Here is a 14,420-nt window from a genome sequence, read left to right as displayed (position 1 = left end):
AAGGCCTACACAAAATAAACACAACATTACAACTTACATTTTTCTTTTCTTTTATTAAATCCAGACAAGACAGAGGTACTACTTATCGGTTCAAAAAAACGCCCACAAAACCTCTCACAATACAACTTTAACATAGTAGGATGTCCTGTTACTTTATCCTCTACAGTAAAAGACCTGGGTGTTATATTAGACTGCAACCTGTCTTTTGAAAATCATATTTCATATGTTACAAGAACAGCCTTTTTCCACCTTAGAAACATTGCTAAGCTACGTAATATGCTATCAGTTTCTGATACAGAAAAGCTAGTTCATGCATTCATGACCTCATGACTAGATTACTGTAATGCTTTATTAGCTGGTTGTCCTGCATCCTCAATAAACAAGCTACAGTTAGTCCAGAATGCCGCCGCTAGAGTTCTTACTAGATCAAGAAAATGATCATATAACACCGATTTTATCATCACTGCATTGGTTACCTATAAAGTCCCGTATTAATTACAAGATATTGCTACTGACTTATAAAGCCCTAAACGGCTTAGCTCCAGTCTATTTAACGGATCTTCTATCGCCCTATAATCCATCGCGCTCGTTAAGATCACTAAATTCGAGGCTTTTGGTCATACCTAGGATATCCAGATCCACCAAAGGAGGGAGAGCATTTTCACATTTAGCTCCAGAACTCTGGAATAGCCTTCCGGATACTGTTCGTTGCTCAGACTCGCTCTCCCAGTTTAAAACTAGATTTAAGACGCATCTCTTCAGCCAGGCATTCATATAATATTTTTAATCTTACAGTTAAATCCTGTTAAGTTCTGCAAACTTATAGTCATGATGAAGGTGTAAAATGGTCCCAAACATAACTCCGGCGTGCACGTGCATGAACCTGCTTAATCAATGATCGATAAGTTTTACTGTAAATAAGCAGTGCTTCTGTGTTGTACGTCACACGCATCACACACATGACCAGCGTCAGCCAATAGTGAGCCTACGTTCTGACGTACAACCCAGAAGCGCTGCGCTGTTACACTACATGAACTCACTCAGATGCTCACACAGAAGAACATCAAGAGTTGAATAAAGTCATTTTTTTTGTTTCGTTTTTTTATGCACAAAAAGTATTCTCATCCCTTGATAAACGTATGGTTGAGCCACTGTAGTCACTTGGACTATTTTAAACTTTGTCTTTACTAACTTTTCTGGGCCGGCAAGTTTCAATTACAGAGAAGCCTATGGAGGAGTGAGACAGCTCTCAGATTTCATCAAAAATATCTTAATTTGTGTCTTATGGGGTTGGAACAGGGTGAGTAATTACTGACAGAATTTTCATTTTTGGGTGAACTAACCTTTTAATTGTTCAGTTTATTTGTGTACTCTATTACTCAAGTCTCTTATTTCACTACACTGTGGCTGCACTTAGTGTTTTTAGAGGACGACTTAGATTGAGTATAAGTTTCTGTTACACTTTCGTATTTAAAAACTGAAATGCATTTTATTTAACAAAATATTTTCTGGAATTTAAGTTTTAAAGAGATTTTTTTTTTTTTATATATATATTTTTCATATATATTTTTTATATTCCTATATTTATTTGTTGCACTGTTTCCTATACAGTTATATTGCAAAACTAAAATACCCTTTTCAGTTTAGTGTTAGATTTGTGGCTGTGGCTAAATAATATATTACTGTCAAATGTATGTCAGATAGGCTAATACAAATACTCTAGTTTACCTGTTTGTCTTAATGTGAAGAGGTTATGTCTACGGCATAAAAATACATATGGCAACTACAGGTAACGTTACATTAAACATGGTACAAACATTTTTCTTTTTTTTTACTGAGGTAAACCATGGTTAGTCTCGTAATGTGCTCATATTCTGACGACAGATATTTGGCTACATTTGTTTTGTAGAGTGTGTGTGTGTGTGTGTGTGTGTGTGAGTGTGAGAGAGAGAGAGAGAGAGAGAGAGAGAGAGAGAGAGAGAGAGTTGTGTGTGTGTATGAGAGAGAGAGAGAGAGAGAGAGAGAGAGAGAGAGAGAGAGAGAGAGAGAGAGTGTGTGTGAGTGCTGATCAAATAATCCCTTCAAGGATTGTAATAGTATGAGTTAGAACGATTGTACGAACTTCTTGCGCGTTGTAACATAAACAGTAGCATTAGCATAAGCAGTAGCATTTACAAATAACAGCGTATAAAAAAAAAACGTACCTCTCTGAGACGTCCTGTAACAGCCGTTCGTGCACAAGTTCTGCTCGATTCCTCTCCACTAATATTCTCTAAATCTGATTCGGGCTGAAACTGTTAAGGCAATATTGACGCCTGTGTTTACAATACACTGGAGCAACTGTTATGGTAACGGCGTGTCGTTTCCGGACAGCGTGAACTAGGCGCTTAGCGAATCACAACTATGATCACAACACAGACTGGGCCAAGCTGACCAATCAGAGCCCATCGTGTATTTCTGAGGGAGAGGCTTCTTATAACCAGGAAATCATTAGAGCGTTTTTGGAGAAGGAACACAGCGGTGCAGAATAAAGGTAAATTATAAATGTTTAAAAATGCGTTTAATGAAACATGAACACATGTTAGACTGCACCACATAGCCTAACACAATCAAGCCTTCGAAAAAAAGTTGATCAACCCTTTAGCAGCTGCTGAAAACACTATATTTTGTCTTGAAAGATTACAGTGCTGTTTTGAACCAATAATTGGATTAAAAAGCAGAAGGAGAGCATTTAGTTATCTGACTCCAATATAAGTAATCTGACCCCTTTAAAGTTATTCATGTTTTTTAACATATGTTTCAGTTATATTGTACATTAGGATACTTTAATATCTTTAAGTTCAGCACAATTCTGTTCAGTTTATAAGCTCTCAGATGAGACAAAACATGTTAGAACACACTAGTAGATCAATATGTAGTGGGAATAAGCGTGCGACTCATTCCAGAATTGCAGTTACATTTCAAGTAGAGGAAAAAACAAAAAATAGGATTTTTTTTTTCTGTTAAAGGGACACTAGGTAACTTTTTTACCTTAACTGAACAGCTTCGGAGTCAGTGGAATGGTTATATTACTTATTTCGGGTTGAATGGTGGTGGTTTCGCACCCCCCTGGTGCCCGAGAGCGGAAAAAACTCACTTGCAACTTTGGGCCGGCGGGTCGGCGGCCTCGGCGTCAGGAAGTATCGCGTGATATCAGGTCTCGCGATGTAACGAATTGCTTGACGGCACTGCACACGTACACGCCCCCATTCAAGCACCGGCTAGCTATAAGTGAAGGGCAATGATAGATTGAGTTATGGCTGAGCCTGTAAAAAAGAAGCAGAAAGCTAGGAATTCTTTGTCGGAGGACCAACGAAAGAGGAAACGGGAGACTGACCGAGCAAGAAGCCAGACTCGAGTAAATATCGGACCGGCTTTTTCAGAATGGCGAGAACTGAGAGAAACAGAAGCCTGCAAAACGGATGCTGACCTGGCTGCTGTTGCAAGTATCTTTGGAATAAACTGTGTTTAATATTTAAATTTCAAGTAATTGTGACCTCAGGATGTTTGCTATTGTCTGTAAAGGTTTTTATTATGATCGCTGTCTGTTACGGGCTTACTAGTACGCTAGATACTATAACTTTGATGTTAGCATTGTCATTAGCAAACACGTTTGATTTCTGTAGTTGTTTGGCCGTTCCTCTGTAGGTTTTATTTGTGTAACTTGCACTTTTATTTTATGTCACTAAGTCAACGCATCTGATAATAGGCAATAAACATGTTGCACATATCATGATCGAGCTAGAAAAAACGTTCTGTTTTCTTAGACAAGCAAAGGTAAACTGTCATTCTACCAGATGAACTTATAGACCTTGCTAATATAACTTTAGACAAATATTAACCTCCGATATATATATTTTTTATGCTCATGCCCACTCTCCCAAAAACAAACAAACACGAAAGCAGTAGTTCGCCTCGTTCATATCGTTCGTTCCCGGTAAAAATACTAATGTTAGTATGCATGACAACACAATTTTATTTATTTAAAAATTATTTAACATTATTTAAAAATCATACAATGTGATTTTCTGGATTTTTGTTTTAGATTCCGTCTCTCACAGTTGAAGTGTACCTATAATAACAGACCTCTACATGCTTTGTAAGTAGGAAAACCTGCAAAATCGGCAGTGTATCAAATACTTGTTCTCCCCACTGTAACTTAATAGAGTAAACACAAAACATATTTGAAAATTAGACTTACTTGTTTAATGATAATTCAAGTTGAATGTATGAATCAGGAGGCAGAGACAGTCAATAATAGTTGGAGTGGGAGTCATTTAGTTCATATTTCCCATTCATTTTTTTCCCCTAAATATACATAAAGCATTATTTTTAGTGATAGTGTGATATAATTTGTGTTATTAATCAAAACTGATTCAAAAAGGGTTTTTTTTATCATTTTTTTTTAAAGAAGGTTTATCTGGTAGACTCGAAATGAACCCCCAATTCTAGAATGACTCGTATGTGTGTCCTGTGAAGCAAATGGCACAGATGTGTGTTAGAGGTGTAAGAGACACACCAGTCCTCAATCTGCATAATGACGATTCCCTGCATACATTAGCATAGTGTGATGTTTCATACAGGTCATTTTTGGGTGAACTATCCCTTTAATTCACATGTATACTTCTAAACTGATAACTGTCGTACTAGGGCAGTTAATAGTTCTACCCATTTCACGTCAATAGTTCCTCATTTCACCTAATTTATTATGCTGATGTCTTCAGATCTCCTGTAAATTGACACTTTAAGCTCATTTCACTGGTCTTAGACTAAGGGTATCTGTTGGTTACAAATATATACGTTTTTCTGACCATTATTAATATTTATTTTTTATTGTACAATACATCATTTGTGTTATTTTCTGTATTTCTAGATATAGGCCTATATTTTAATTAGCGATGGGAATCTTTAGGCACCTCACGAATCCGATCCAATTACTTTTTTTCTTAATTAATGAATTAGTTTACCAACATACATCTTAAAATCTTTTTTTATTTAATCACATAGCCTATGTAATTATTAGTACTTTTTAAAATAATTACAATAAATTTTTTTTTAAACAAACAAAAGTGATATATTTTTGATTTTTGCAGATCAGCTCCCACAGCAATCACATCATCAGTGAAGCTCCTCCCACAGCAATCACATCAGCAGTGAAGCTCCTCCCACTGCAATTATCCAATAAATGCTGGAATATTCCCATCAGCTACAAGTGAAGACGAGCACAATGCATCAGGAGGAGCTGAAATCTGTAAAGACTGAGTTTATTAAAGAGGACAGTGAGAACATGAGTGATCCAGAACCCTGCAGAATGAAACACACTGAAGATCCTGAAGAACAAAGAGGTTGGTGTTTATTCTTCATTCATTCATGATGCTGAAGAACATTCATGTTAGAAACATTCAAGCACATAATCACTTTTAGATAAACAGGTAAACTATGAAATGGTACATTTTCTTATTTGTTTTCAACAAATGGTCATAAATATTATTTTAGCTCTGTTTTTGTTATATTTATATCTGGTTCAACAATTTTTTGCAACAATGTTGCCAATATTGTAGACATTTTTCAATATTGTTATTATTACAATTATTTTAGCAATAATCAGTTAACACCAAACTGTATCAAGTACATTAACTTTCCAGAAAGGCTGACATGGTTGTAATCATAACTTAAGGGCCCTTTCACACCTACCTTGTTTGGTCCGGACTTTCGGACTTTTCAGTTTGGTCCGAATCAAAATTACAAGTCTGAAACCTCCCCCGGACCACGGTCCGGACGAAACAGACGAAATTTGGTCAGACGAAAAGAGGTAGTCTCGGTCCGGATCAAACTGAACAAAGGTTTGGTTCGTCTCTAGTGTGAAAGCATTTTCTGTATGGTTCGGACTTTCAGATTATTTACAGGAAGTTCCGGTGGTTCCCGCGTAGCCTAAACAATTGAAGAAGAATATTTATGTGCAGATCTGACCACAGCGTTTCTTCCAGCTGATTTGCGCGCACACACACACATTTGTCCTGCGTCCTGCCGACGATGATAAAATGTTTGCACAACGAGGACGTTCATTTGGCGAATTTGAACTAGCCTTGAGTATAGTTGGTGCTGCAGGGTGTAATTTCATAATAATAAGTATTATACTTATTACTTATAAGTACTTATAAGTAAAGTGGCAACGATATGCGTCTGTTCATTCATTCTTGTCAAATTTACCCGCCGTCACACGTCAGACGCACGTCCATTTACATTGAATAACTGATCCGCGGCTGTACCACAAACACATACTTACTATTTTTAATTCAAATCCAGAAGTTATGCTGCAACTTTTATTTAAAAAAAAAGTTTTGTCAGCATTGCGATTCTCTTTGTACACATATACAGACCTGCCAACCTGTACGCATTTTGCGTAGCGGATACGCATTTTGACTTCAAAGTACGCTGGTACGATTTGTTAGTCTAAACTACGCAAAAACCTGGTGACGCCTCTGCACGCGCAGTCCTCAAATCAAGCAACAGCAAAAGAAGAAGAGTTCGACCAATCATAGCGCTGGATTCATTCCCCAACTAGCAAGCGGGGATGATTGACAGATGCGTTAGGCCTATCATTAAAAAGAGACTGAAAATCGACACCAATAAAGAATCCCGCTCGATCCGCCTTCCACTCCCGCGGCCCGCCGTCTGATGTCATAAGCGAGGACAGTACAGTACTCACTGTAGCCTACATCTGACTCCTGAAGGTAAACGGGCTGGGCTGGGCTCGATATGGAAAGTTGAAATATTGTACTGAGTTAACCTAATCCTATGGATTCGATGATCACACGGATTGCATGGATTATCTTAAAATACTCCGTTCTTCATGGTCACTCAGAAAAGAGGAAGACATCATTCAGCCATGCAAATAATAAAATGCTCAAGAAATGCTGAACAATAAATCTTAATAAACTTGAAATCGCTATGGCTTAGTGATTATGAAAGTGATGTGATATTACGGATAAGCGCGAGTCTAATTAATTCTCAGTGCTAAGAAACCTTCATGTGTTACGTTATTATGTTAATAATAACTAAAGTAGCTAATTATGTTACATATTTATTTTGTATGAAAACTAGCGCGTTAGTTATGGATTAAAAAGTAGGCTACCGTTGTATCAGTGCTGCGCGAGCTCTCTCACAAACACGGACGCGCGCACAAAGAGAGAGAAGATAGCCTAATTGTAAAATTAAATTTGACGGGCTAAGTTTTTTCTTGCTTGTTTTTGTTTTTTTGTTTTTTTTTTCTGTCAAAATGCCAGAAAGCATTTTGTATTATCCATCCTTGTTTTTAAAATTCGTTAAATGACGAACGTTTTACTGTTAACAGCCCTTATATGTCGGATTCGTCTAACTTTACCGGTATACTTGATATTCTTTTTAGAATAAGTGATTCGTTATGCTATTATTGGACTCCTGTCTAATCATTGTCAAGTGTTTTCTATAAATATGTTTGTATTGGTAACATTTATTCAGCTAATGCGTGCCCTGTTTAAAATGCGCAATGTTCAAATGCAAAGGCAGCACGTCACAAATAGAAGCCCTTTTCCCTGTGGTATTTAGTATCATATTTGGATATTGGGATAATAAATTAAGTAGCCTAACTTAATTGTAATTTTTTATTTATTTTTTACAGTTTTATAGGGGTTTCTTAATTTTAGACTAGTTGACCAGCACACATTTTATGTAATGCAATATAATGCATGTGTGTCGTCAGTGTCCACAAAACCGCATCCGCATGCAGTGTAAAGCTCTAACCTGTTAACATGGGTACGGAAAAAAATACGCACTGCAAACGGAGTATGTGTGAAACGGGCATTACACTTGGAACACACTCACACACCCCTGTTTTCAAGTTGCAGGGAATTGAAAAATGAAAAAAAAAAAGTAAAAAAAATCCACAGTATATTTAATGGCAATTAACCAATTTTTAGATAATCAGTTTCCTCAAATGAAATGAGTTAACTCAAGTTTTAATTCAGTGGTGTTATAAACATACTGTACAGATTACAGTAAAGAACTGAAAATTCACAGTTGGTCTTGTTTTGCTGGTTTTACAGTATAATTGTAGTTTATGATTTACAGACTCTTGTAAATTTACAGATTTACTAGCTACCGAAATTGCCAGTAAGTGTCTATAAATTTTACAGCATTTTTTTTTTTTTTTTACAGTGGGAACTCAATGGAAGGAGAAGTCTAGTGTGGCCGGCCCTTAATAACTTAAAAAGTTTAGTAACAAATTAAATTTCAGTGTAAAAGTTGGTGTTAAAATATGGCAGTATTGTATATTTTAATGACAATATCACGTTATATATATAATTAATTTACAAAAAGGCAAAAATACAAAATGTAAAAAGTAATTACATCAGGGCTCACTTTTATGACCTTTCACTTCATATTTCTCTTTTTTGAATTTTTTTATTTCAGACCTGATGAAAGTGAAGGAGGAGAGTGAAGAACTGAGTGAAGTGAAGGAGGAGAGTGAAGAACTGAGAGAAGTGAAGGAGGAGAGTGAAGAACTGATGAAAGTGAAGGAGGAGAGTGAAGAACTGAGTGAAGTGGAGGAGGAGAGTGAAGAACTGAGAGAAGTGGAGGAGGAACATCATGTCAAACCTGGAGAAAAACCTTTGAGTCGCTCAAAGACTAAAATCACATTTTTAAAGAAAAGAAGAGCCAATAAATCTTTCACCTGCACTCAGTGTGGAAAGAGTTTCTCAAGCAAACAAAATCTTGAGCGTCACATGAGAGTTCACACTGGAGAAAAGCTGTTCACATGTGATCAATGTGGGAAGAGTTTCACGGAAAAATCAAGTCTTAAGTGGCACATGTTAATCCACACAGGAGAGAAGCCATTCACATGTGATCAATGCGGGAAGAGTTTCACGCAATCATCATCCCTTAAAGAACACATTAGGATCCACACCGGAGAGAAGCCGTTCACATGTGATCAATGTGGGAAGAGTTTCACGCAATCATCATCCCTTAAAGAACACATTAGGATCCACACCGGAGAGAAGCCGTTCACATGTGATCAATGTGGCAAAACGTTTCTTGGGTCATCAGCTCTAAAAGCACACCTGACAGTTCATACGAAGGAGAAGCCACATTCATGTTCTGTTTGTGGAAAGAGTTTTTCACAGCGTCAAACTTTACATGCACATCAGAAAATTCACACTGGTGTGAGAGAGTACATGTGCTTTGAGTGTAAGAAAACTTTTATTAGACAGAACTATTTAAAACTGCATGAGAGAATTCACACTGGAGAAAAACCTTACAAGTGTTCACACTGTGACAAGAGATTCAGTCGATCAGAATATCTGAAAAGACATGAGAAGATCCACAGCAGAGAGAAACCGCACAACCTTGTTTAAAACAACTTGCGATATTGCGATATCACTGATATCTAAATCCAGTGTTAGCTCAGTGTAATTGCCATGTTTGCAGTATTTAGTTTGATCAAAGTCTTCAGCTGTGTTCCTGTAACTCTTCATCTCGTCTCTCTCTGCTGTGATCATGAAATATGCTGTATGAGATGATGATGAACAGAAGAAGACAAACCAGCACGAGACTCACGGTTATTAAAACCATCACCACACACCAGCTATAGGTGGAGATGGAGTGATTTGACTGTGACTAACTTACACAGAAGAGATGTTGTTGCTCAGCATTTTGCAATTACACTGAACTAACACTGGATTTAGATCCCAATGTCGCATCTTTGAGTGATCAACTAGAAAAGAAAGCTTTTAAACAAGGTTAATACGAATCCATTTCAGTGTCAGTAGTGTATTTGTCCAAATTTTCTTTATCCTTGCTGTTTTAAAAAGTGTGTGTGTTTCTGTTCTAAAATCTGTGTGCTTTAGATGGGTTTTTCATCTCCATGGAAGAGAAGAGCTGGTCTGATAGCGGACTAGGACTGTCACGATTCCTCGATTAAAGTCAAGTATTTAAATAATTCTCGATTGCAATTTACCCGTGTCGAGTAACTGGCAAAATACCAGAAGTGTAATACATGCTAGAATCCATATACCGTATTATTACACATTTTTCTAAGGCTATGTGCTATATTTTAAAACCATTTACAATCATAATTTATCATAGTGCTATTGTGTCTGTTTCAGTTAAATAAATAAATGCAATCTTTTGAAGCACAGCGCTTTATTTATTTACATGCGTGCAGATACATGTTAAAATGACCTCAGCTACGTTCACAGTAAACGCTGCTCCACGCAAACTCAGTCCAATAACTTGCGTTTGGGAATACAAAAAGTCGGACGTGGTTTGTGGCGTGCCACAAGGCTCAGTACTAGGACCGTTGCTAGTTTTCACTGTTATGCTGATGATACTCAGCTCTATATTTCTTCACGGCCTGACGAAAACGTATCAATTCACAAAATTAACGGAACGCATAGGTGATATAAAAACATGAATTATTAGTAATTTCCTACTACTTAATTCTGAAAAAAACAGATTCTAATTAGGGATGCACAATATTGCATTTTGGCCGATATTCGATATGCCGATATTTTTAAACAAATTTTGTCTGTTTATTCGTTTTTCAAATAAAAAATGTACATCTCCTACTTGAACAGGTCTACCAAATGCTCCCCTGTTTTCGGTGCTGATGCGGTGGTGACCCGTTCATATAACATGTAAGGGTGGCGCTGCCAATAAAGCAACTAAAAGCTGTCACAAAGAACCGCAAAAGTATGTCGAATATATGTCATATGAATATGTCAAATATAGCAAGGAGACATTTTAATTGTTTATTTATAAACAAGTGTTTTCTGTGTCGGCTGCAAAGATGAAGTTGACGATGCTGACTCACGATCTTCGCAGTAGTGAACGCGCCAGAGAGAAATGCACATTTTGGATTACATAGTTTTCTTTCGTTTTGAATTGTTCTGTTTAAAAATATAATCTCAAGCGTTCTGTAGATAATAGATATATTTCTCATGTCTGTGAGGCAAGTAGGCTATGCTGAGTTTAGTTTAATTTATGAGTTCACGCGCCAGCACCTCCGTGTCAAGATATCTATTATCTGCTTTACTTATTATTTATTAAATCCAGGCAATTGGTTGATGAAACATTGATTCAAATTAAGATAAAATTAATACAAAATGAAATTCACTTAGAAAGGCTTTGTGCTTTCTGCTTGAGGTCTCTGTAAACAGCCGTCTACTTTCTGTAGATGGAATCAATGACTGGGTTCCCACGCGTCCTGGAAAACCTGGAAAATGAAAGACAAATTTTCCAGTCCTGGAAAACACATGGAAAATGGGGAAAAAAGTAAAATGTCCTGGAAACGGGTTAAACATTTTACGCATGAATGTCTGTTTTCAGCTGCCTTCAACGGGTAATATTGGGCTGGAGCGCTTGTCTGCTTTCATTTCTGCATGTAGCCAGCACAGCGCCCCACGTGACACAAACGCAATTTGACATCTCAGTACACTGGTAGGACTTGCCCCTCTAAACTACGGACATGTGAGTTCTGAATTATAGAGTAAATGTCCTTAGTTTTCGTCTTTGTCAAGGTCTTTCATTTTTAACGCAATTTAAAACACGCAGCGTATTCGTTCAGCTGCATTTCCTTTCCCTGCTCTCCCTCCGTCTCTGTCACTCATGCGTCTCTCACATGCGCACGCGCGCACACACACACACACATAGCCCCTCCCCTCCGTGCACACCGCGTCTCCATGAGAACGAGTGTTCGTTCGACATTAAAAGCAAGTTCGCGAAAGGTTGGTATCTCTATCTCGTGAACACCTTTACACAATCACACATTAAAAAGTGGTATAAAATATTTAAAATTATGAATATAATTTTGTCAGTGTGTTACTGTCGACCCGAGAAGCGATTGCGCCTTCTTTAGAAAGTTAAAGGTCCCGTTCTACGTGATCCCATGTTTCAAACTTTAGTTAGTGTGTAATGTTGTTGTTAGAGTATAAATAATATCTGTAAAATTATAAAGCTCAAAGTTCAATGCCAAGCGAGATATTTTATTTAACAGAAGTTGACTACATAAAACGGCTCGATTGGACTACACCCCTCTACTTCCTTCATTAGTGACATCACCAGAACCGTGTTTAGACTAACCTCCGCCCACAGGAATGCTCCCTCAACTCTACTGGCTACTTGCGCACTTCTTATAACTTAGGCTACTGTGTTTACTCAGCTCTTACCGTGATTTTCTGAAGTAAAACTGACGCTTCATCTTTTGTGTGATGTACAATAAACTTTATTAAACTCATCAGTACATGTTTGATCATCATTCGGACCTGGTCCGAAACAGCAGACTTGTAGGCTGTTAATAAATAATGGATACATACAAGCAGATGACAATACGTTATAATAACCGTAATTAAACTACTAAACCATACCTGTTTCATCTCTATACAGCACTCTGACTCTGTAGGCATTATTGTCCGACTCGAAATGAACGCCGTTACTGAGTTTCTGATATTATCATCATTCCATGAGATGAATTTGTCCTGATAGACTGAGCGCGAGCTCATGAAGCTCCGCCCCCTGGGTCGTCCAGCAGCAGCTCATTTGCATTTAAAGGGCACACACTGAAACAGCTCGTTTTTCTGAGCCCCAAAAAATGTCAATTTAAACATGCTGTAAAAAATTATCTGTTGGGTATTTTGAGCTCAAACTTCACATACACACTCTGGGGACATCAGAGACTTATTTTACATCTTGTGAAAAGGGGCATACAACGGGACCTTTAACTAGTCGCAAGTTTGAGGTAAAATGCACTTTTTGGTTGTGGTTGTCGATGCCAAAACACTATAAGCTGTGATTCAAATATTAAATAATGTTATGTCATTTTTTTTTTACTTTTACACTGAATGTTTGCTGCTTCAATCCAGATGAGTAGGCTGTATAGGGTAAATTTAGTATAGGGTGTGAAAATTGTACAGCTGTGGTGTTTGTATAGGGTGTGAATTCTGTAGGCTATAGAACATGTGTGCCCTTAGATTTTCGGTACGGCCTTAGAACTGAAGACTTGCATGTTTCATTTGAACACAGTTGTTAACGTAAATTAATTGAATTCAACATGGCTGAATTAATAAATAAAATAATTTTAAGTGGTAACCATAAATTTATCATAGTAATGCTACATAAAAGCAAGACTAAAAGGTAGCTAGCAAACAATAAGTACTACTTATCTCTGAGAGTTAGAAATAAATATTTTTCAGGTTCAGTATAATTGTTGTGCTAGCGAGAGATATTAGTCTAGTCATCTACCCTGAATCTTGTTTCCGGATGACTGGGCTAACCTAAAATGACCAATACTGGAACAACAAAATGCAGTTTAGCATCTAACTATGTGAAATAAGCAGTAATGTGTTGAGTACAGTAAGTATAATACATAGAATATGAAAGATATGAAAAAGCTAAGGTATGAAAAGTAGGCCTAATTTATTGAGTAAACAGTCAATATAAGCAGTATTAGACTTTCAAATTTGTGTTGTTGTCCTTTATAGGCAGGAGTTAGTTACGATGTCAGGAAGACAGTGCAAATTCAAAACTGAGTGGAAGGAAAACCCCCAGTTCAGGGACTGGCTAGGAGAAGTGTCTGGAGATGTGCATAGGGCATATTGCAAGCTCTGCAGGAAGTCTTTTGATATTGGTAACATGGGAGTCTCAGCACTCAGGAGTCATGCACGGGGACAAGGCCATGTCAAGGTTTCTGGACAGTTAAACAGTGAAAGAAAAATGACAGATTTCATAAGGAAGACTTCAACAGACACAGGAGAGGGAAGTAGCTGTCCAACAAACAGAGAGCTACCAACAGCCAGTGTACATGAGGAAAGTGCCAGTAATGAAAGTACAGCATTACAATTGCCTAGTACAAGTGGACAGAGAACAAGCTCAGAAACACAGGGCAGCTTAGCATTCTTTTCAAGCAAGCTGTGTTAGAAGCAGAGATTCGCTGGGTAATTAAGATGGTGATGTCACACTACTCATTCAACTCCAGCTCTGATATCTCAGCCATTTTTGGTCAGATGTTCCCAGACAGTGAGATTGCCAAGAAGTTTCATGTGGCGCAACAAAAGCAGCTTACCTTGTTATATGTTTTGGCTTGGGTCCTTATTTCAAAGAGCAACGGATCAATGATATAAGAAAAGCACCATGCTATGTAGTTTCTTTTGATGAATGCCTGAATAAAGTGACACAGACAGAACAGTTGGATGTTGTAGTGAGGTACTGGAGTGAACGTGAAGGGAAGGTTGTGGTGCATTATTTTGATTCAGAGTTTTTGGGACACACTCAAGCAGAGAAACTTCTGGAAAGGATCAAGAGAGCCCTGTCACCACTTAATCCCAATAAACTGTTACAGATTTCAA

General features: G+C 37.5%; 2 protein-coding genes across 11 annotated transcripts in view; one reads left to right on the top strand and one right to left on the bottom strand.

The window, feature by feature from the left end:
* The window catches only part of LOC311292320 (uncharacterized protein), a 66,297-nt gene that overhangs the window by 40,056 nt on the left and 11,821 nt on the right, over window positions 1–14,420 (bottom strand). For 2 of the 6 annotated variants that reach the window (XM_084411961.1, XM_084411965.1), the window contains exon 1: window positions 2,205–2,345. The exons of 3 other annotated variants lie outside the window; for them this stretch is intronic. The gene's annotated coding sequence lies outside the window, so the exon portion shown is untranslated. Of the gene's footprint in view, window positions 1–2,204; window positions 2,382–14,420 lie in introns of those variants that run through there. One more of the 6 variants, XM_084411963.1, reaches the window with a different exon arrangement.
* Window positions 2,084–12,503, top strand: LOC311292531 (uncharacterized protein). 5 transcript variants are annotated; one of them, XM_084412250.1, is made up of 4 exons: window positions 2,084–2,546; window positions 5,133–5,384; window positions 8,236–8,290; window positions 8,491–12,503. In XM_084412250.1, the coding sequence occupies exon 4, from the start codon at window positions 8,496–8,498 to the stop codon at window positions 9,432–9,434; it is 939 nt and encodes a 312-aa protein (XP_084268376.1). In that variant the 5' UTR covers window positions 2,084–2,546; window positions 5,133–5,384; window positions 8,236–8,290; window positions 8,491–8,495; the 3' UTR covers window positions 9,435–12,503. The 5 variants fall into 5 exon arrangements, with proteins under 5 accessions (XP_084268376.1, XP_084268372.1, XP_084268375.1 ...); XM_084412249.1 differs by having other exon boundaries at window positions 2,484–2,533; XM_084412246.1 differs by lacking the exon at window positions 8,236–8,290 and having other exon boundaries at window positions 2,481–2,533.

This window comes from Rutilus rutilus (genome assembly GCF_951802725.1).
Source record: "Rutilus rutilus genome assembly, chromosome: 1".
Classification (NCBI taxonomy): domain Eukaryota; kingdom Metazoa; phylum Chordata; class Actinopteri; order Cypriniformes; family Leuciscidae; genus Rutilus; species Rutilus rutilus.
This window is presented reverse-complemented; position numbering and strand designations above follow the sequence as displayed.